The sequence below is a fragment of the Hemiscyllium ocellatum genome, chromosome 28, assembly GCF_020745735.1.
Source record: "Hemiscyllium ocellatum isolate sHemOce1 chromosome 28, sHemOce1.pat.X.cur, whole genome shotgun sequence".
Lineage (NCBI taxonomy): Eukaryota > Metazoa > Chordata > Chondrichthyes > Orectolobiformes > Hemiscylliidae > Hemiscyllium > Hemiscyllium ocellatum.
The window spans coordinates 15,631,229-15,655,920 of record NC_083428.1 but is presented as its reverse complement, the minus strand read 5'-3'; the positions used below and the strand labels follow the sequence as shown (position 1 = coordinate 15,655,920).

General features: G+C 38.7%; 1 protein-coding gene across 1 annotated transcript in view; it reads right to left on the bottom strand.

Moving 5' to 3' along the window:
• Window positions 1–24,692, bottom strand: part of hcn2b (hyperpolarization activated cyclic nucleotide-gated potassium channel 2b) — a 111,020-nt gene that overhangs the window by 11,625 nt on the left and 74,703 nt on the right. Inside the window, exons 5-7 of the mRNA XM_060846061.1 lie at window positions 9,398–9,544; window positions 5,536–5,776; window positions 1,729–1,893 (exon numbers count right to left, since the gene is read on the bottom strand). Of these exons, the coding sequence (XP_060702044.1) occupies window positions 1,729–1,893; window positions 5,536–5,776; window positions 9,398–9,544 (553 nt within the window). The remainder of the gene's footprint in view (window positions 1–1,728; window positions 1,894–5,535; window positions 5,777–9,397; window positions 9,545–24,692) is intronic.

The window sequence follows — 24,692 nt, the reverse complement described above, 5'->3', positions numbered from 1 at the left end:
TGGGGCCTCAGTTAATTGTATAATCTATACCAATAATTTAGACAAAGGTAATAAAGACATGGTATCTAAAGGAGGATGCAGACAGATATAGAAATGTTGAGTAAGTGGGCAAAAGTCCAGCAGATGGAGTATAATGTGGGAAAATGTGAAGTTCACTTTGACTCGAGGAATGAAAAAGCAGAAAGTTCTGAATCTAGGTGTTCTTGAGTTCAATCACAAAATGTTAGTATGCAAATGTAGCAATTGATAAGGCAACTAATGGAATGATATATTTTATGATGAGAGGAATTGAATATAAAATTGAGGGTGTTATGTTGCTGTTATGCATTGCATTTGTAAGACCACATCTCAAAGACTATGTGTAGCCTTTTTGAGAGGGGGAATACAAATGTGTTGGAGCAGGTCAGAAGATACATTGATACCTCAAATTAGCAAGTTCTCTGAAGAAAGCTTGGACAGAATAGGCGTGTTTGCACTGGGCTTTTGAAGAGTGTGGCAGTAACTTGACTGAATAGTACACAATGGACTCGATAAGGTGGATATGCAAAGGATATTTCCTATTGTGGCTGAGCCCAGAACTCAGGGGCAATGTTTATCCATTGGACACAGGTGAAGCAAAATGCTTTCTCTCAAGAGGGTGTGCAATTTTAAAACTTCCTGCCTTATAAGGTGACAGGAGTGGAGTCACTGCAGTAATTTTAAACAGAGGCCCATAAATTATTGTTAGGCAAGGGAGTCAAACATTGTGAGGGATAAATGGGATTGTGGAGTTTGAAAGTCAAATGAATCAGCCATGATCTCACTGAATGATGGAGCAGGTACAAGGGACTGAACGGCCGACAACTGCTCATAATTTGTGTGCATATTTGATAATGGCAAAATACATTATTGAAGATTAGTGTGAAATTCAAAAGTGGTCTTTCAAATGAAGAATAAAAGAAAAGCAATCATTGGTTCTGCAAACTTTGATTTAATTGTTCTCAATTACATGATAACTCATTTCAGGAGTAGAAAATCAATAGAGTGGTGTAAAAGACAGTAATAATATGTTGGAAAACCCCTGTTAATAATCCTTTGTTTGTGAAGGGATTAAAATTTATAAATTAATGTAATCAGGCCAAATACATTCACCTTACATTGTAAATTACTGATCTTGTCTAGTTAATGATTCATTCTTTACCCTCAGAAACAGATACAAAGATTTAGAGGGTCATTTAGTAATGAAAACAGTCTGGAAAATAGCAAACCTTATGTAAGACTTCATCAGCTAATCAGTGAATATCACTATTCAGTTTTCCATGCTCTCTTTTATTTCTATGAAAAAATAATTCAACTAATAAATGTTTTACATTTATTCACAGTTTATATTGCATGAACTACCAGAATATTCAGTACCAAACTAATTACATCATGCTCCTATCATGCAGAATAATACTCAATGTTATGCAATACATAATAATGTACATACATTCAATAGTTTATTGAAAAATGATGTGGTATAAGAGGATTACTTCTTTGTAACAAATTGTAGTTTATCTATGACAGGCTGTCTGTTGCTAGGATACATACAATTTTGAAGCACATAGCTCCGAACACACATCTAACTGCACCGAGTAATTACTAATCTTTTGCTACAGTATGGAATAAATTTCTGCACTTTCAGGGAGAATTATATTTGGAAAATAGAAGATAAGATGCTTAGTAGTGTTATAAGGACACTATACATACCTATTCTATCCAGTCTGTCGATGGCCACAGTCTCAAAGGCTCTTCGCATCATGGGGTATTCTTCCAATACCTCATTAAAATGATCCACAGAGAGAGAATACAGACGACAGTAGGTATCAGCACGCACACTGGCAGTTCGCCTGCCTCTTGTCAATAAACAGATTTCTGCAAATTAGAATAGAAAATTGTAAGCTAATCACAGTTGTAGCTTGCAGATTTAACCATAACCTACCCTTTGCTTAAATCTATGTTATGAGAAGGGTATAACAATATATTACTTTTTGTAATGGCATCATTGTCTTTGAATTAGATTACTTACAGTGTGGAAACAGGCCCTTCGGCCCAACAAGCCCACACTGACCCTCCGAAGAGCAACCCACCCAGATCCATTCCCCTACATTTACCCCTTCACCTAACACTACGGGCAATTTTGCATGGCCAATTCACCTAACCTGCACATCTTTGGACTGTGGGAGGAAACCCACACAGACGCGTGGAGAATGTGCAACCTTCCGAGGTGGGAATTAAACCTGGGTCTCTGGCGCTGTGAGGCAGTAGTGCTAACCACTGTGCCACCATGCCACCCAACTACTTTTGATTACTGCTGGAAGTGTGATCTCAGGAACAGGAATGGATCACGTAGCTCCTTGAGCTTTTTCCATCATGCAATGTAACCATCACTGATCTGTAGATAAAGCCCATCTGATTCTGATAAATGAGAAGGAATTTGAAAGGAATAGTTTCTGCATTTGTAATGTTGACATCATGTGCTAGTTGCTTGCAGGTTTACACCAAATGTAGACAGTTTTCTTTACTAAATTATCTCTCTTTAGCCATTAGTAACAACCCTACAGAAGTATTTTATTTCTGGCACCATTGTGACAGATCTGATTTTTTGCCCCCAAAATTCATTGGCCAAATAATGGTCTGTAAATGTTTCAACATTGACAAGATTCTCTATCCTCGTGAAAGAATTGCTGGATTATTTTCAGCACTGATAGATAAAGGACAGGAAAGTTTCTTACATTTGATTTCCAATGACGCTTCAAGAATTGTTTCCAATGCATACACTGATTGACATAGCATGTGGGTGTTGATATAACTGTTTGTAACTAATTATGTTTGTTGACATACATTTTTTTAAATTCAAAGGTTACTGCTGAAAAAGGACAACCATATCAAAGCATTTTTGCAGAATACCAATGTATGGAGAAAACAACATAGATCTGTATTAGAGGAGTGTGCAAATTGGTTGGCGAGTGGACTCTGATTGGTAGAAGAAATGGAGAATACACCAATTAGATGGTGATTGATAGTTAATTTTAATGACCCACTGAATAGAATAAAATCCCTATAGTGTGGAAACAGGCCATTCAGCCCAACAAGTCTACATTGAACCTCTAAACAGCATCCCATCCAGACCCACTCCCCTACTCTATCCCTGCATTTCCCATGGCTAATTATGGATATTATGGGCAATTTAGTATGGCCAATCCAACTAACATGCACATCTTTGGACTGTGGGAGGAAACCGGATCACCCAGTGGAAGCCCACGCAGATTCAGGGAGAATGTGCAAACTCTACACAGTTGCCCAAGGGCGGGATCAAACTCAGGTCCCTGGATCTGTGAGGCAACAGTGCTAACCCCAGTGCCACCATGCCACCCTTCTGATCTGATTGGACAAAGTAGTGACGTGTAAAATGAACTTGAGAATCTTGTCACTGGCTTTATGTTGTAACAGGTATAGTGTATATACATATTCTTTCTATACGTGCATTAAAAAAAAGGTAACTTCTAGTATACATGTGCACCATAGTGAGAGTCCAACTGATAACACAGCAAGTGTTTCCATTTGCTGGAAGGAACTTAACCCGGTGCCATCAGTACAAGATGTCAATAATAAACTCAGTACAGGATCTGGGGGGTACCTTCTCCACTGAAGAGTGGGTAGAATGTGGAAATCTCAGCCACAGGAAGAGCTGAGGTTAACATTTGAGACAAAGCTAGACAGACATGAGTGATAGGGTTAGACAGAGTCGAGAAGAGAAGTGTTTGAAGAACAAATACTAGCATGAACCCTGTGGGTGGAATGGCTGTTGCACTATTGTCAATATTTTGTCACACAGGTGAGGAATTATTATTTGCCTGAATATACTAAAGAATATTCTTTTTTTAAATGGTGGAAATCAATGAAACAGTGGTATTCCTGTTCTGTGTAGTAAAGCTTTAACTTGACCTTGCAAAAAGATGATGAAATCTTAGTATTGTTGGACCTCAAGCTCAATTCAGCAAGATGATGACTCCAAATAATCAATAACCATCAATAGTTGAAACTAAACATTTAATCATTTATCTTTTGAATTTGAAGATGTGATTTATCAGGCAGCTGTGAGAAGATTTATGAAAATAGCTCACAATTATAGATTAGTATTCCTCAGCTACACCAAAGTCATGAACACAGTGGAAGTGGAGCAATTAGTCGGCTTGGGACCACTTGCAACCAAGCTGCAACCAGTGTCAAGTCAAAAGAGAAAGATTATCGAGTACAAGCAGACAGAACATGGATAGCAACCATTTTTGCACTGAATCATTTTGGGTATGCATCATTGTCCCAGTCATGTGATTCATTTACTTGTCATTGCTGGCTTGTGACACCAACAAAAGTCAAACTAATGTTTTGAAGCAAGCATTGGCATTTTTAGAAACACAAAAACCCATGCCTTAACACCTTAATAACCAAAAGTGAATGCTTTTCACAAATGCTTTTGCACGTACTGCTGAATGTGTTGTGCTAAATTACTTTTGAAAGAGTTTGACCTCTTTTGGACTCAGATTAGGTTTATTTTAAGCAATATTTTTATTCTAACTGACACCCTCAGTTGTCAAAACAATTATTTTCAAAGCACTTTAGGCAGAATCTGCTGAAAGTACCTGCAGACACAGTTATCAAAGCCCACATTGGGCCTCTCATTTCGCAGTTAATTGACAGGGTGCTGAAAAGAATGTGATTATCTTTCCAGCAGCATTCACCCAATTATTACCCCTCTCTCTACATCCAGGGAAGGGAGAATTCACCCCTTCAAATACCAACATTGGTTGTTTGAGTAAATGACTAATGTCTATATATTAAATTAGCATTTTATCATTTGGCATTTGGTTGTTTAGCATAAGTAGTGGATTATCTATTCAAAATCCATCAAAAATGGAAATGTCACTATTTGGTCTTTGTCAATAACACAAAAAAAAACAGATTTTATTTACGTCTTCAACCAGCTAAACACATAAAAATCCAAGAGGTTCTGTCAAACCTCTGTCAGATATTCCATCCTGTGCTTTGCCTAGAAGCACGATGGCTGCTCAAATGAAAATCTAATCCACAGTAAGGGCTTTTCAAAAACCATTTTTGTTGCTGTTGAGAAGCAACAAAAGTATCTACATGGGTGTTTTGTTATCTAGTAAGTTCATGTCATGGGGAAACATTTTGTTCAAAAAACTCCAAAGGAATTAAACGATGATTATTGTGCTTTCGTTGTGAAGGAAGTCCACACTTTTCCCAAGTGACCCAGTGAAGATTTCGCTAACAGTAAATGATGAAAAAGCAACAGGGCAAATTATATACAAACATGGATGAGCTATTGAGTTAGAGCCACCATGTGGTATAGTCATTGAGCAACAGTGGAACATTGCCTGTAGAACACAAATTCTCATCAGAATGTAACCAGGGCTAAAACATTGCATTGTCACACCAAAGGCATGCAAATCATGTGGTAGCCCCAATATGCAAGAATTAAGTTCAGTGACAAACCTCCAAAGTATGAGCCATCTGATAGTTTCATTTCCTTGTTGCCCTTTGTGTGGACACTAACCACTCCATGCTGGATAAAATACATCTTTTTTCCAATCGTCCCCTCTCGGATGATGTAATCTCCAGGTTGGAACACTTCAAACTTCAGCTTGGTCAGCATTGCTGTCACAAAAATTGGGTCCGCATTGGCAAAAAGTGGCATAGAGGCTACCAGTTTCCTGCAGTTAAAATTCACTATTTCCTAGATGTAAAAATAAAGTACAAGTGAGCCTTATTGCTCCCATCATAAGAGTAGTGGCAATTGAATCAAATGATGTTGTGTCTGCTCTACCACAGAAATAACATGAACACAGACAACTATCCCACTGGTAAAAGATCTATTCCATACTTGATGTTCTACCTAATTTGTGTTACAGTTCCCTGAGGCATCACTGGTCTCCACATCCAGCAACTATCCTTATTAGCCTATGCTATTTTAGAGATAGTCAGTGGTCCACAGTTTAGCACATTAAAGTTTACGCACAAGTATTAAGACACATCTTTTTTTTCAGATGCATGGTCCAATTTTTCAAACAGCCATCACTTTCATTTAAACCGGGCAATGTAAATTTGTTTTCCTGAATGCATGACAAAGTCTTTACTCAGTCACATATAATCCTTTATATTTTTTCCAGAGTTTTGCCTCTGCAAAATGTGTGCATCTGCATGAATTGATTTCCATTAACACTGGCCAGGTTTCTCATGAACACACTCAGAGGAAAATCTCAAAGTTAAAATTCATGCTTTGACTCCACTCTGGTTGTGGTATGGTAATCAGAGACTTGCCATGCAGAAAACCGATGGCACAACACTGTGTCAATGCCTTGGCATGGTCATTTGGCTGATCATGAACCACAACACCTGACAACTAAATATTTTTAAGAGTCATACGGCACAGAAACACACCCTTAAGTCCAACTTGTCTATGCCAAGCAAATTTCCCAAACAAAACTAGCCCCACTTAGCTTCATTTGGTCCATATCCCTTCAAACCTTTCCTATTCATTAACCTATCCAAATGTCTTTTAAATGTTGTAACTGTACTTGCATCTACCAACTCCTCTGGCAGTTCATTCCACTTATGAACCACTCTGTGTGAAAAGGTTACCCTCAGGTCCCTTTTAAATCTTTGTCCTCTCGCCTCCTAGTTTTGAACTCCCCCACCCTAGGGATGAGAACTTTGCTATTCACCTAATCTATGCCTCTCATGATTTTACAAACTTCTTAAGGTCACTCCTCAATTACCTACACTCCAGTGAAAAAATCCCAGCCTCTCCTTAAAACTCAAACTATCAGTCCTGGCAACATCCTGGTAGATCTTTTCTGAACCCTTTCCAATTTAATAATATCCTTCCTATAGCAGGGCGACCAGAACTATACACAGTACTCTAAAAAAGGCCTCACCAATGTCCTGTACAACGATGTCCCAACTCCTTTACTCAATGGTCTGAGCGATGAAGGCCAATGTACTAAATGCCTTCTTAACCACCCTGTCTACCAGTGACACAACTTTCATAAAGCTATGTACCTGAACACCTTGGTCTCTCTGTTCAGCAACACCACCCAGGGTTTTACCATTAACTGTATTAAGTCCTGCCCTTGTTTGTTTTACCAAAATGAAATACCTTGCATTTACCCAACTTAAACTCCATCTGCCACTCCTCAGCCTATTGGTCCAATTGATTACAAAATTCTTTTGTAATCCTAGAAAACCTCTTCACTGTCCATTTTGGTATCATGTGCAAATTTACTATTCATGCCTCCTAAATGCTTGTCCAAATCATTTGTATAAATGACAAACAAAAGTGGACCTAGCACTGATCTCTATGGAACACTGTTGGTCTTAGGCCTCCAGTCTGAAGAACAACTCTACACTACCACCCTCTGTCTTCTACTGTCAACCCAATTTTGTATCCAATTGGCAAGCTGTCCCTGAATCCCATGTAATCGAACTTTACTAATCAGTCTACCATGCAAAACCTTGTCAAAGGCTTTACTAAAGTTCATGTAGACAACATCTACTGCTCTGTCCTCATCAATCTTTTTGGTTATGTCCTCAATAAACTCAATCAAGTTTGAAAGACACATTTTCCCATGCACAAAGCCATGCTGACTATCGCTAATCAGTCCCTGCCTCTCCAAGTACATGAAAATCTCCCAGAATCCCCTCCAAAAACTAACCCACAATTGATTTCAAATTCACAGATACCAGGCTTCTCCTTACGGTCTTTTTTAAATAAAGACACAGTATTAGCTACCTTCCAGTGTTGTGGCACCTCACCCGTGGCTACAGATGATACAAATAGCTCTCCTAAGGCCCTACAATTTCCCACAAAGTCCTGGGATTCACTTGATCAGGTGCCAGAGATTCATCCACCTTTATGTTATTAAGCCCTCCAGCACCTCCTCTTCTGTAATGTGGACTGTTTTCAAGACATCAGTATTTATTTCCCCAAGTTCTAGTCTCCATGTCTTTCTCAATAGTAAAAACTGACATAAAATATTCAGTTAGACTCTTTCACATATCCTACAGTTCCACACATAGATTACCTTGTTGATCTTTAAGGGCCCCTATTCACTCGCTAGTTGGTCTTTTGCTCCTCATGCACTTGCAGAATCTTTTTGGATTGTGCTTAATCTTATCTGCCAAGGTTACGTCATATCCTCTTTTTTGCCCTCCTGATTTCACTCTTATGTCTGCCTCTATACCCCTTATACTCTTCAAGAGATTCACTTGATCCCAATTGTCTATACCTAACATATGCCTCCTACTTATTCTTAACCAGAGTCTCAATATCTTTTTTCATCCATTGCTTCCTACCCTTACCAGCCTAACTCTTCACTCAACTCACTTCTGTTTTGGCGTTTGACCTGCTGAAACATCTGAATATGTTCACAGCAAACTTAAGTATAATTAGGAATAATAATGGCATATATTGTCATGCAAATTGTGCATCCACATATTTTCTTCCTCTCCATTGCATTTAAACCTATCTAGGATGTACGGAGGGGACAGTTGAAAATGTGTTGCTGGTTAAAGCACAGCAGGTCAGGCAGCATCCAAGGAATAGGAATTAATTAAGGTTGATTTTCCAAATATGTTATTTTTAATTAGTTCATTCATTAATGCAACCAAATCTATCTTATTATTTTGGGCTGTAGTGGAGGTTTGCTCATGCAAATACTAAAGTTTGAATATCTACTAGTTAAACAGAAAATAGAAAATAAAGAAAATATATAGCAACTCAATAATTATGGAGACAGAAAATTAGGTCAACAGCTTGTTTTTTTCATAAGCACATCACCATGCTTGCATTTCCACAATTTTCTTGTTCCCAGCAATTCCAAGCATTCACCTCTCATTTGTTATTACTTTTTTTTCCCAAGAATGTTATTTTATCCCTTCCTTGTTATAAGTGTGTGCTGGCTAGCTCAGTTGTGTCAATACTGGATTGCGAACTAACAAGTCCTACTCAGGATCTGGCAGGGTTGACTCAGTTTTTCACCCAGTCAAGATGGATAAGAATAGTATTGCATTGTGGAAGGTTACAGAGAACAGGGGACCCCAGGGATTTAGCACAGGTCTTATTACATTATGACAAAAGCTATCTTAGAATACTCCTGACTGTCAGCAGTTGAAATGAACAGCAGCATTGCCTCATTTAGAACATGGCACTGTCAAGGCAAGTTTCTTTCTCAGCTTATTCACAGATTGGTCTCTAAAGTGAATCTTACAATACTCAATTAAGTGTCTTAACAGATTACAATAGCAAGGTGACCCTTAATTGTTTACAATGTATAGGTGCTTATAAATTTCAACTTACCTCTCTAAGCGGTTCATTTAGCTCTCCCAGGATATTGTCCTCATCAAACATTTTCCCCTGGTAACGATGTTCATAATAGTCATGAATCTTTTGCCGGAAGTCAGCAGGTAACTTGTGAAAAGACATGTACTGCTCCACTTGCTTGTACTGTACAGAAAGAAAGCCTGTCATTGGATACAGCATAGTTTCAGTCAAATAGAAAATAGTGCTAATTGGCAATGTAAAGTTACTGAGTATGAAACACTCTTACTGGGGACAGGCATGTATCAAATCAGGAACAAAGATGGTCTTATGACAGAAATGATTTGCTTCAACAGGTATACAAAAGCAACCCATTTGTTAATAACTTGAATAACATAAGCCGAAGTCATAATTCAATACCAACACCAAACAATGATACTTTTATGCACGTTTGCCTGTATTGTGTTAGCACATACAGAATGGAAGATTGTGAAACATTCATATTTAAGCATTTAGAGTCATTCGTCATAATTCACTTCTAATTTATTTTGCATTTGTGTACAGAAGTTCATTTTCCAAGGAGCTGTAAAAAATTAAAATATCTATGCTAAAATTGTGGAAGCCGCTTCCTAAGCACATGATACATCTACCTCAAAAGGTTCAGACAGTTCAATGAGGCAGCTCATTATCACCATCTCAAGGACAATTAGGGATTGACCACAAGTGCTAGCCTAATCAGTGATGTACTTATAGTGAAAGAATAATTTTTAAAAATTGACTAGAGCAGTCAACATTTAGTCCATTGCTATATTTCTGATACATATGGCACAATATCAAATCTTAAGGCTTCTAAAATTCACCATGGCATGATTCCATCTAATTGATTATGTTAGTATTTCCTATATGTTGCATTTTCCAAATGAAGCAAGATTACCGCCAACACAATAATGCTATCATCCTCTGATAATCTCACAAAATATAAAAAACAAAGGTGTCTTGACGAACTCCATGACATTAGTGAGGGTTCTCACTCACAAGGAATGCCCAAATAATTATGATTTCCCAGTAAGAGTTCCAACTGGAAAAGGCAACCTTCACCCATAATCAGGTCAGAATATTGGCACTAGCTGCATTGATGATTTAGGCCCCCTCATAAATAGAGGAGAATAAGGACATGATCACCTTATTGGGATTGCATTGTAGACCCCCCCGAATAGTCAGAGGGAAATTGAGAAACAAACTTGTAAGGAGATCTCAGCTATCTGTAAGAATAATAGGGTAGTTATGGTAGGGGATTTTAACTTTCCAAACATAGACTGGGACTGCCATAGTGTTAAAGGTTTAGATGGAGAGGAATTTCTTAAGTGCGAACAAGACAGTTTTCTGACTCAGTATGTGGATGTACCTACTAGAGAAGGTGCAAAACTTGACCTACTCTTGGGAAATAAGGCAGGGAAGGTGACTGAGGTGTCAGTTAGGGAGCACTTTGGGGCCAGTGACCATAATTCAATTCGTTTTAAAATCGTGATGGAAAAGGATAGTCCAAATCTAAAAGTTGAAGTTCTAAATTGGAGAAAGGTCAATTAGGACGGTATTAGGCAAGAGCTTTCAAAAGCTGATTGGAGGCAGATGTTCGCAGGTAAAAGGATGGCTGGAAAATGGGAAGCCTACAGAAATAAGAGAACGAGAGTCCAGAGAAAGTATATTCCTGTCAGGGTGAAAGGATGGGCTGGTAGTTTTAGGGAATGCTGGATGACAAAAGAAATTGAGCGTTTGGTTAAGAAAACGAAGGAACCATTTGTCAGGTATAGACAGGATAGGTCGAGTGAATCCTTAGAAGAGTATAAAGGAAGTAGAAGTATACTTAAGAGGGAAATCAGGAGGGCTAAAAGGGGACATGAGATAGCATTGGCAAATAGAATTAAGGAGAATCCAAAGGGTTTTTACAAATATATTAAAGCCAAAAGGGTAACTAAGGAGAGAATAGGGCCCCTCAAAGATCAGCAAGGTGACCTTTGTGTAGAGCCACAGAAAATGAGGGAGGTACTAAATGAATATTTTGTGTCAGTATTGACTGTGGAGAAGGATATGGAAGATATAGACTGTAGGGAAATAGATGGTGACATCTTGCAAAATGTCCAGATTACAGAGGAGGAAGTGTTGGATGTCTTGAAATGGTTAAAGGTGGATAAATCCCCAGGACCTGATCTGGTGTACCCGAGAACTCTGTGGGAAGCTAGACAAGTGATTGCTGGACCTTTTGCTAAGATATTTGTATCATCGATAGTCACAGGTGAGGTGCCGGAAGACTGGAGGTTGGCAAACGTGATGCCACTGTTTAAAAAGGGCAGTAAAGACAAGCCAGGGAACTATAGACCGGTGAGCCTGACCTCAGTGGTAGGCAAGATGTTGGAGGGAATCTTGAGGGAGCAGGATGTACATGTATTCGGAAAGGCAAGGACTGATTCGGGATAGTCAACATGGCTTTGTGCGTTTGAAATCATGTCTCAAAAACTTGATTGAGTTTTTTGAAGTAGCAAAGAAGATTGATGAGGGCAGAGCAGTAGATGTGATCTATATGGACTTCAGTAAGGCATTCAACAAGGTTTCCCATGGGAGACTGATTAGCAAGGTTAGATCTCATGGAATAAAGGGAGAACTACCCATTTGGATACAGAACTGGCTGAAAGGTAGAAGACAGAGGGTAGTGGTGGAGGGCTGTTTTTCAGACTGGAGGCCTGTGACCAGTGGAGTGCCACAAGGATCGGTGCTGGGCACTCTACTTTTTGTCATTTACATAAATGATTTGGATGCGAACATAAGAGGTACAGTTAGTAAGTTTGCAGATGACACCAAAATTGGAGGTGTAGTGGAGAACAAAGATGGTTACCTCAGATTACAACAGGACCTGGACTAGATGGGCCAATGAGAAGTGGCAGATGAAGTTTAATTCAGATAAATGTGAGGTGCTGCATTTTGGGAAAGCAAATCTTAGCAGGACTTAATGGTAAGGTCCTAGGGAGTGTTGCTGAACAAAGAGACCTTGGACTGCAGGTTCATAGCTCCTTGAAAGTGGAGTCGCAGGTAGATAAGATAGTGAAGAAGGCGTTTGGTAAGCTTTCCTTTATTGGTCAGAGTATTGATACAGGAGTTGGGAGGTCATGTTGCGGCTGTACATAACATTGGTTAGGCCACTGTTGGAATACTGCATGCAATTCTGGTCTCCTTCCTATCTGAAAAACGTTGTGAAACTTGAAAGGGTTCAGAAAAGATTTACAAGGATGTTGCCAGGGTTGGAGGATTTGAGCTATAGGGAGAGGCTGAACAGACTGGAACGGTTTTCCCTGGAGCGTCAGAGGCTGAGGGGTAACCTTATAGAGATTTACAAAATTATAAGGGGCATGGATAGGATAAATAGACAAAGTCTTTTCCCTGGGATCGGGGAGTCCAGAACTAGAGGGCATAGGTTTAGGGTGAGAGGGGAAAGGTATAAAAGAGACCTAAGGGGCAACTTTTTCACACAGAGGGTGGAATGCGTATGGAATGAGCTGCCAGAGGATGTGGTGGAGGGTGGTACAATTACAACATTTAAGAGGCATTTGGATGGGTATATGAATAGGAAGGGTTTGGAGGGATTTGGGCCAGGTGCTGGCAGGTGGGACTAGATTGGGTTGGGATATCTGGTCTGTGTGGACACATTGGACTGAAGGATTTGTTTCTGTGCTGTACATCTCTATGACTCTATGTGCAGGTACTCTGAAAATAGACTGAAATTCAGAATAATCATGAAGTAAATTCTTGTAAAATTAAGAAAGTGTTGAATCATGCACCATGAATTCAAGATAAAGGTAAAATTGCCATTGTCCAACTCTTCCATGAGAAGGAGATGACTGCTGGTGATTAAACTAAGGGTTACCATGCTTCAGACCAGGGGAGAGGTTGAGAAGAGTCCATGTGGTAATCTCAGGGAGTGTGAGAATTGAACACTTGTTGTTGGCATCATTCTGCATTGCAGACCAGCTGTCCAGGCAACTGACCTAACCAACCCCAATCATAAGCTCGTTATTTGCAAGAGTTCCCTGTTGTGCATCTTTTCTCTGACAAAATGTGCAACATAAAATTTGAATCTAAGAAACAGCAACATTATGTGTTGGAAATGTCCCATTATCTAGAATTTATAGTTAAATTGTTTAGATAACTGAAATTTACTTTTAAAATTATTTGATGAGATGTGGCATTGCTGGCAAGGCAATGTTTCATGTCCATCCCTTATTGCCCTTGAACTGATTAGTTTGTTAGACCATTTCAAGGGTTTTTAAGAGACAACTAAATTGATTCTGGAGTCACAGGTAGGCCAGACTTATAAGGATGTCAGTTTTCAATCTCTAAAAGGGTAACAGTGATCTAGGAGGGATTTCACAATAGCTGAGAATAGTTTCACCACTGTCAATACCATTCATCTTCAGCCAGAAGTGTGGCAAGTAAATAATCCATCTTGACCAATCTTCAGGCAATTTGATTCACTCCACATGACATCAAGCAAGGCACTGGATACTGTAAAGGCCGTGGCCTCTGTCACTATTCCAGTATTAGTACTGAAGACATGCAGTATCCAGTGCATGTCAAGGCAAACCACTACATCCACAACATTGACATCTTCCCTGCTTTGCGAATTGCTGAAACAAAAGCAGAAATAACTGGAAAACCTCAGCAGGTCTGGCAGCATCTATAGAGAAAAATCAGAATTAACATTTTGGATCCAGTGACCCTTTCTCAGAAATGTGAAATATTGCCCTGATATGTCCTCTGTGTGAAAAGGACATATCCAAATTGTCCAGTTACCACCAAATCAGTCTACTCTCAACCATCAGCAAAGTGTTGGAAAGGGTCAACAACAATGCTATCAAGCAGCACTAGCAAAGGAATAAAACTAATGTTCAGTTTGGGTTCTGCCAGGGAAATTTGTCTCCTGGTCTTATTACAGTTTCAGTCCAAATGTTGTCTAAAGAGCTGAACTCCAGAGATGAGGTGAGAGTAACATCAAGAAACATTTGACCACATATGGCATTGAGGAACCTGAGCAAAACTGGAGTCAATATGACTCAGGGAGAAAACCCTCTCCTGGTTGGAGTCATGCCTGGCACAAAGGAACACCAAAAACACACAAAATGCCAATACTAGACCAAACAGTCTTCTTCTATGTTGTAATTACTGTGCAATTCTATTGCTGGTGTCCCTTCTGTTGTAGTTATGATTAGCCAACTGATGTTGACATTATCCCACCAGTGAACTGAACATCAAGCCAGTAAATTAGATGTTATTGCTATTCTTCCATAGCTATTCAATACAGCACATTAATAAAGTTGAAATTCCAATTGTAACAAAAATGAGGATTTTTTTCCCTCAATAATTAATGACTGCATAGGTAATCATGGGAACATTCAGTTTTCAAACTTGTCAGTTTTTTAGTCAATTGTTAATTATGAAGGAATGGGCATGTTCAGATATTTTCCATTCAATCAGTTTGGAGATGTTAGATACATCTCTGGAGCAAGTGGGACTTGAACCCAGGTATCTTAGCTCAAAGATAGCAACATTACCACCGCACCCCAGATTCTCAATGAGGCTGTTCAATCTTCTTTGATAGATGAATTTCACCTGTACAATGGAGGACAACCTCTCAGACTTAGTTTGGTAAACATTTATTTCAGATGGTGTCACTCATGACTCAGAGAAAGACTTTGCTCCTACATTTGCTGGCTCTGGGTTCAAGCCCTCTTGAGAACGTGAGCACAGAACCTAGGTTGGAATTACAATGCAGTATCGAGAGAAAGCTGGATTGTCATAGAGTTGCTAACTTGCCCATCAAACATTAAATTCTCAGTAAATGAGGATGAGAGCAGATCTCATCTGCTCTCATTTTGGACAACAAAGATCTTATTAAACTGTTCAAAGTAGAGCAGGGGAATTTGCCTGATAGACAATAGCTTAACACAATTTGGTTATGACTTTCATTGCTGCTTGTGGGGCCATATTGTATACCAACTGACTGCCTTGAGTTTCATTTACAGAGCAACTATACTTCAAGCAGAGTTAACATTGGCTGTAAAGTTCTTTAGGATGTCCTAAGTTTACGAAAGGCATTATAACATTGCAGACTTTTCTTTCCTCATTGTAATCATGTACATGACTATTCTCTGTCACGTATTTTTCTCTGTTACCTGCCTGTCTGCCATTTGAAACTTGGGTTTGAAAGGTGTCTGTATCAGAATTACTGGGACCTGGACTTTAGATAACAATAATGAAAGCTTGCAGCTGAATGCAATTTTCACGAGAATAGCAAACAGGGTGAGACAAGCAGCAGAAGCAGTCAGGAGAAAGAGGCAATTTCAATGAGACCAGAAAATAATTTTCGACTGCAGTGTTAAGGGAGGTCACAGAAACAGTGGTTGCTCACTCATGATCCTGTCCGTGCTTCAAAGGTAACTGCAGCAGGCAAAACTTTCACAAATTACTTTTTTTTCAGTACAAAGCATTGCTAATTACAGTTTTACAACCATGTGTGTATTTATCAATAATCCTATGTGTATTAAAATAGGAAGGAATATTCTTCCACTGATATACCAGAAGAAAAAAGATTACAAATCAGCAGGTATGGTAACTGACTTTTGTTTAATTTTGAGGAGCAGCAAGATATATAACTGGATCCTTGGAGATAGGGTGCAACCACAATGGGAGGTGGAGGAAAAATAAACATCAACGGTCATGCATTGTTAGCTCACCTCAGGATGTGGCTGAAGAACACAGTTAGGGGAGATTAAATGGGCCTTTATATCTAATTGTTTATATCTGACATGGGGGAATGTTTAATGCTGGCACTGGCAGCTTAAAATGGAAAGTGATCCATTCCTAACATTAAAATCCTTCACCATGATGAGAGCTATAACAGTGCAGATCACAGTATAGATATTACATGGGCCATCCACTGCAAAACTGCTGTTGTAGATTGGTTACTTGTAATAGAAACAGTTTAATTATCAATTCTATTGCCATATGTACTGCTTAGGGTTTAAAAATATCATATTATGAGCATCGTACATTTATGCTTGACTCCCTGCCTTGAAGCTATTTTTACAAGAGTGTAAACCATGGGTGTAACAATATCATCACCTTGTGATCTGACCTGAGTAATCGTGACTGCCAGCTAAATGTGTTTTCAACATCTCTGAAGATGAATCAAGGAAGCATCTGATAAGAGACAGTTTGATATGAATATACAACTATTTTTACTTTCACAGTAATATGCAGAACAGCTACTATAACCAGACTCACTTAATTCAAACATTAAAGCTTAACTTACTTTCAAAATAATAGAAAATAGACAATTTTCCAGACTTCCTAACATTGTTAAATAAACTTATTTGCCAAACATTATGTCCACTAGCTAGTCCCCAGTAATTTCTGACTTCTTCATCTCGGCAAAGGTCTTTGGAGCTTTCTCTTTAAGATACCAAGAGTCATATCAGCGTCCTTTATTGAAAAGCATCAGTCCCTGCTTGTGCATATCTCTGTTTTATATCACTCACTACCCTTAGCCACAATTAGAGATCAAAGCCTTTTTTTAATTCAGTGCGTGCGAAATGTTTATCAATAAGTGAGCTAACATTAACCAAGCTAACAAATTGCTTATTACTGTCGGAGGAAACAACATCAAAGAAATATCATTAACCTATAAATTATCATCTGCACCAGAATACTTTTTAAAAAGCTGGTCTGAATTCAAGATGCTTTGCTCCATGGGAATAAAACAAACAAAATGTGGAAAAAGTCAACAAGGCCAGGCAGCATCTGCACAGAAAGAGATTGAATAGACTGAATGTTTCTAGCCCCAAGGCAGCAGATTCGGTGTTGCAGTGAGAATCCACTTCTGAACAGCGTGCCAATGCATTCCCCCAGTCAGGGAACTTTCCCAGGAGTGGTCACGGAACTGGATTTACCACCCAATGCACAGAAATGGGTTGCTAAATAAACCTGGTCAACATCCCAACTTAGTGCACTCACCAGCATTTTGTCAACGATGGAACAGCTTCTACCACTCAAATGATGCAGGTGCAATGGAAGGTGGGGGAGGAGCAGGGTTCATTGGAGTTGGACACTCCATGTTCTAATGATGGAGCAATGGTCAGGAAAGATTGTGCCACCAGCTCATACTATCTTGCTGGATGTATTACCCTTCCTTCTGATGGCCCTAGGATTTTGCCCCTTTTAATTATTCATGCACTTCTACGCCACTATATTGGGGTGCCGTCATGATCCATGTCCCCCTCAGCTGCACCACCTTCCCTAGTCCCTATCCTTCCCCCATCATTTATAGTTGGATGGGTGCTTGGAGGGAGTCAACTTGGGGAGGGAGCCCCTGACAAATTGGTGATTTAAATCTTGCTGCTGACAAGGTTGGGCTCAGGACTGATTAACACAAACACTGTTAGAATACAGTGAAACTATCACAGATGAAAGGCTTAACAGACAATCAATTTTTCAATGTATAATTTCAGTTACATCACATTTATAGCAAATTTTTGCTATAAATTCTGTGTTACGATCAAGCCCTCCACAATCACCTGATGAAGGAGCGTCGCTCCGAAAGCTGGTGTGCTTCCAATTAAACCTGTTGGACTATAACCTGGTGTTGTGTGATTTTTAACTGATTAACACTGAGGTCTCAAAGCCTGAGGCAAAACCCAGCCCATTGTCTTAGATTCATGAGCTTTTGAAAAGAAACTGCAGATGAAAGTTAAAAATCACAACACCAGGTTACAGTCCAAAAGGTTTATTTGGAAGCATTAGCTTTTAGACTTCACACCTACTGTTAGAAAAGCTGAGCTATCTTGAGAATGTAATTTAAAAGAATTTCTAGGATTTACATATCAAAGAACAGAAACCAGCATACCCCATTCTAAAGGATGAAAGATTTAATCTAAAAATTGCTTAATATATGACATCTCCATGACACTAGACTCCTTTGGCTATAAGTTCTGTGATCATGATCGTATTCTCCACAACCATCTGATGAAAGAGCATCACTCAGAAAGCCAGTGCTTCCAAATAAAGTTGTTGAACTATAACCTGGTGTTGTGTGATTTTTAACTTTGTCCACCCCTGTCCAACACCAGCACCTCCAAGTCATGCAGATGAAAGGTTATTGTTGCGAAACTTTCACTTAGACCTACTGCATACCTCCGACATCCTCTACCTTTATTTCACATTTCTATCAGTAACAGTATTTTGGTCTTGAAATAGCCTCTAAGAAACTGGTTCAGAAACTTTGAAATGTGGCATGTTTGCTGAAAAAAACTTCTGTGATGATTCTAATTCTGAAATGGCAATGATGGCATACTGGACTTAAAATATTGTCTTTTCTCACTCTACAGAAACTGCTAAACCTGATTTTCCATTATTATTTGTGAGAGCACTCAATCACTCATTCTGCCTGTGGAGTCATCATAATATTAAGCCAATTGGCCTGGACGTGGAGCATTGTTATCAGTTTCATGGAGTAGCAAGAGCAACAGAATGACTCAGGGTTCATACTGCATGTTGCATTGATCTAAACCCTGCAGACCGCTGCACATGAATACATTTAATGTGTGTAGATTGGTTACTTTGCATTCTCATGTTAGAAATGTGTTCATTGTGAAATGCTGGGAGCACAATGAATACAAATACAGTCCCAATATCTCTGCTCAGTACCTGTCTGGGGAGATGGCACACTGCTGTGTACAACCAGAACAAACAGGCTGACATTAATAAAGGTGGCACTATTTATTTTTTGGTCATGTGTGCCAAGCTAATATAACAATAACATTGCGAACATAAGAAACAGGAGTAGGGCAACTTGACCAATCTGGTCGATTTTTCTGACTTAATTCCACTCTCCCAAATATTCCCCACATCCCTTGAGAGATTAAATAGTTGTTGACCTTACTCTTTAATATCCTCAACAACAGAGCTTCCACAATCCTCTGTGATACAGTATTCCAGAAATTTACAACCCTCCAAGTGAAGAAAGTTCTCCTAAATAATTATCCTAAACCAGTCCTACATGACTGGTCCCTTATTCTTAAACAGTGCTTGTGTTCTAGATTTTGCATCCAGATGTTTACCTTCGGTTTTGCTATGCTATCTTCTCCCATTCAGGATCTCATATGTTTCAATGGAATCATCTCCCATTCTTCCAAATTCCAGAGAATATACTTTTTCACTAGATATGGGCATCAATGGCATTTGTTGCCCATCCCTAATTGCCCTTGATCTGAGTAGCTTGCTAGGCGATTTCAGAAGCAAATTAAGAGTCAACCACATTGCTACGGGTCTGGCGTTATATTGAGGCCAGACCAGGTAAGGACAGGAGAAATTCTTTCTTAAGGAAAGGCATCAGTGGACCAGATGAGATTTTACGACAATTGGCAATAATTACGTGGTCACCATTAGATTAGCTTTTAATTGTAGATTTTATTGAAGTAACATTTCACCATCTACATCACAGGATTTCAACCCATGTCTCCAGATTATTAGTCTGGGCCTGCAGATTACTTGTATACAATGCCATTACCTCATCCTGGCCCTTTATCACAGAATTCAGGCTAGTGAAATAAAAAGCAGCAATAATAAAACAGCAGTATTTATCAAACAATCTGTGAAACCACTTGATCCTTGTAAGAGATCATGTCTGACTGGGACTATCAATATTGAGCCACTTGGCATATCATATCTTGATAAATAGATTTAATAAATCCACATTCTTGGCACAGTGCTGCATGCATCAAATCAAGCAAGTTGAAGACTGAGTGTGCTGAGGTGAGCAGGCTATGTAGAAATGTTCTACACACTATTATAAACAGTGAATTATTGTGAAGAATACAATGACCATAAATGTGCTCTCAGCAAATTAATTTCCATTTCCATGGTCCTGAGTACAGCAAATCTATCTGCATTCCAGACAGGAAAAGGAAATGTTCTGATGATTTACTAGATATTATGCTAAAACAATATTGGTCATTTAAAGCTCCCTTTCCATCCACCTATCTCCAAAAAAACACCAAAACCAAAAATATGACAACCAAAATTAAGTGCATAATTCCAACGTATTTTAGAGAGACGAAAATGTAACAAATAATTGGAAAAAAATGAGTATTTTACTCAAGCAAATACTTGCTTGAGTATTGTTGAAATAAAGTGTTTCATCTTGCACTCATCAAGACAGAATTGCAAATCTCAAACAACAATTATAAGAGGGTGTGATTGGTTGAGCAGTGAACACTGATTGTCACTAACACTGCAATGATGAATAAACCAGGACACAAAGGATTCTCCACATGTAAATAAAGGGTAACTTGGTGATGGGATACCAGCCTCTGGGGAGTGGAAAATAAACCGGGACACAGTTAACTGTGGAGCTTTCATTTAAATTCAAACCAAGCAAGTGGAATTTGATTGGCTAAGGGATTGCCATGTGGAATACAGCAGAGAGTGGCTGTACCTCAGCTTTTCTGTAGTTGAATAAAGTGCAATGCATAAGGGTGTTCTCAGCAAACTGAAAAGCATTCCCTTGTGAATTCACAGATCATCCTGAGTCAACTTCCAGTTCAAATTATTGACTGAGGTTTCATATTTTGTCATTTTATTCTGACGAATACAAGACAAAAAGCTTCAACAAAACTTCTCTTAGCAGCACAAAAACTAATACAATCTAACGCCATGAATAAAATGGAATATATTTATGAAAATCCAACTAAGAAAAACTAGACTACAGCATGACTTTCCACCCTAAAGTCAATAACTAAAATTAAAATTAACCAAATGGTTTTCTTTCTTTGCAATATTTTTGCATGCTTACATTGGTATGCAAGTTTTTATATTGTTCCTAAATCTGACTCAAACCTTTTTTTTAATCTTAACTTGCATGAGGGAAGCTCATGCTAAAATTTCCCTTTTTAAAGTTAACCCTTGAATGTTTTCTGCCAAATAGACATTGATGGGCCTAAGTAATCACGTTGGATGTGCTATAACATGTCCCCATTAAGACATCAAATAAATGATTTTACAGCATTGACTATTTCTAAATACACTAAGAAATAATGATAATTAATCAAACAATTAATTCCTTCAGGATCCACTTTCAAACCCATTACTCAGTCCCTCGTACTGTAACTCTGTTTCCATAATCGTCACAAGCTGTGGAGTTCAAAGTTTTTCCTTACTGAAGAGGTTTTCAACTTTCAGAAAAACTTGAAAAACAATTATTTATTCTTCTATGTATTGAATATCACACAGAGGACTTCAGCTGAGTTATGCTGAATGGATATAGTCATTGCATCAATACCTGCATGCTGTCCTTTTTTGATCAGTCATTTTTCCCATATAACATCTTTTACAAGCTTTATAGATTGCCCGATTACTTCATGTGAATAATTTTTTTTTAGCATTCATTATTTTGTTGATAACTCTATGAGAAATTACTTTGAACTGGCATTACAGTTTGTTTGGCAAAAGTATCTATCATGTCTCAGTTGGCACTCCTGCTTCTGGCTAAGAAGTCTGGGATCCATTCCAAGAATGTGAGCAAAAGAATCTCATACTGTCATACTGAGAAAATGGTGCACTGAGGAAGGTGCTGTCTGTTGGGTATTATTTAGATGAGGCCCTGTCTGCTTTTTCAGGTGGATATAAAAGATCCTATGACGCTACTTTGAAATGCAAGGAAATTATCCTAGCACTCTGTACAATGTTAATTAAGGGACAAACATCACACTGCTGTGCGCAGTGTGGCCTCCTTCTCTGAGGAAGTATGTTCTTGTTATAGAGGGAATACAGCAGAGGTTGACAAGACTGATTCCTGGGATGGCAGGAATGGCAAATGAGGAGAGGTCTAATTGATTAGGTACATGTATGTTGGACTTCAGAAAAACGAGGGCAGGGGCAGGAGGAATCTCAAAGAAACATAAAATGCAAACAGGATGAGACATGATAGATGCAGGAAGGATGTTCTTGATGATGGGGAAGACAAGAACCAGGAGTCACAGTATAAAGTTACAGGGTAAACCATTTAGGACTGCAATGAAGAGAAATTTCTCCACTCAGAGAGTGGCAAGCCTGTGGAATTCACTAACATAGAAAGTAGTTGCATCCAAAACATTCTATGATTCCAAGAAGGACTTATATATAGTATTTGGACTAAAAGGAACAAAGGATACAGGGGATAAGTAGAAACAGATAATTGAATTGAATGATCAGCCATGATCTTATGAATGGTGGGCCAGGCTTGAAGGGCTGAATGACCTTCAATTTTCTATATTGTCTTTTTCTCTATCTGGTCATTATCACATTGTTGCTCTTGGGAGCTTGCTGTGTCCAAACTGGCTGCCATGTTTTCACATTACAACAGCGACTATACTTCAAAAGGTGTGTCATTAGTTGTGAAGAGCTTTAAGGAATCTTGTGTTTGCAAAAGGCTCTATGTACATGTTTATCTCTCTTTATTGCAATTCCCTTTAATTAGTGACAAGTGAAGTACTCAATTCCTTGATATTTTCTGGGCGTAATGATTTCAGTCATGTTTAGAAGCCTCATTTCTGGCACATCACGTGTCTGGCTCCATTTTCCTGCTTTCCTGTAGTAATAACCACCCTAGATTTGAATAAATGTGATAACATTAACTTACAGGATGAGATTCACACAAAATACATGTTATTTGAACTATTTATTCCTCTGAGAGAAAAAAAAACAGGCCTTTTTGCTGACATGATCAGAAGAGAAACAAAGAATGTTGGTAGAAGTTCCATAAATACATTGAATTAAACAAATCAATATTTTCACAGTTTCCCTAATAGTATTTGGCTAATTTGCTGTATGTAATAAAGCAGCCACATCCTGCTCCAAGTGATCAGGTATTCCAAATTATCATCTGTAAATATTGTTGTGTCATCTACTTCTGAAACTGACAATGTACAAGATTGGGATCTTGAGTCTTGATTGTTTCAAGTAGTGAATTTTAAAAAATTAAAAATTTTAAAAGTGTCACTTAGATGGTGTTGAATCACATGGTGCGTTCAGGAATTGTCTGAAGTTGGTATCATTACTAAGCATTCTGTCCAGTCTAGAGGAAAGGAAATATTGTCTACTCAATTACAGTTCAAAGCAAAGGAACTTTTTACAGTGCCCTCATTAAAATAGATTATCTGCTCATTATTGTGTTGTTGCTGTAGGGACTTGCTATGCACAAATTGGTAGCTATTTTCTCGACAATGCTGCAGTCATTTCAAATTATTTCAAATACAGGAAGTGCCAGACTAATAGGCACAGAAACTCAAACCCCAGCCTTACATCTAAATCAAGGGTAAAATATCCATTCTTTTATGGACTGTTAGTACTATTTATTGGAATCTGTGGTGCCTGTCTTAGAATCCAGCCCAGATTGACTAAATAAACAAGTGGCATCCCTAATCTCTTGAACATAAATAATCACTAACATGGAGTGTTGCAGTACGAGAACCCAATGGTCAATTAGGATCATATCTTCTCTTTCCCAGAGTAATCTAGAGTTAATCCATTTCCTTCTGTTGTTCCAAGAGTTCTGTAAATTCCTCTGTTTCAAACAAATATTAAAATCAGATCCAATTGTCAGATTTAACCTGGACAACAATTATTCCTCAAATAACAATAGAAGAATATGTGTGGACACTACCTTGGATCATTGTTAGCACTGCTGCCTCACATAACCAAGCACTCAGGTTTGATATCAGCCTTGTGTGACTGCCTGTGTGGAACTTGCATATTCTCCCTGTGACTGTGTGGGTTTCCACCAGGTGGTTTGACTTCCTCTCACAATCCAAAGACGTGCATGTTAGGTGGATTGGCCATGGTAAATTGCCCTGTATTTTCCAGGTATGTGCAGGCTAGGTGGATCAGCCATGGAAATGCAAGGTTACGGGGATAGGGTGAGATGCTCTTCAGAGAGTCGGTGCAGACTGGATGGGCAGAATGGCCTCTTTCCGCACAGTAGGGATTCTATGAGTTGGCGATTATCACCAATTGATTAGTACTAATCTAATAATCTAGAAACCCAGGTTCAAATCCCACTATGGTAGAGGGTGGAATTTGAATCCAATAGAAGTCTGGAGTGAAGTGTACAATAAGAATCATGAACCTGTTGTTGTTTGTCATGAAAATCCCATCTGGTTCAATAACATTCTTTTGGGAACAGGAATCTTGTCCTGATTGGGCCTGCATGCGACTCCAGAGCCACAGCAATGTGGTTCACTTTTTACAGCCTGCT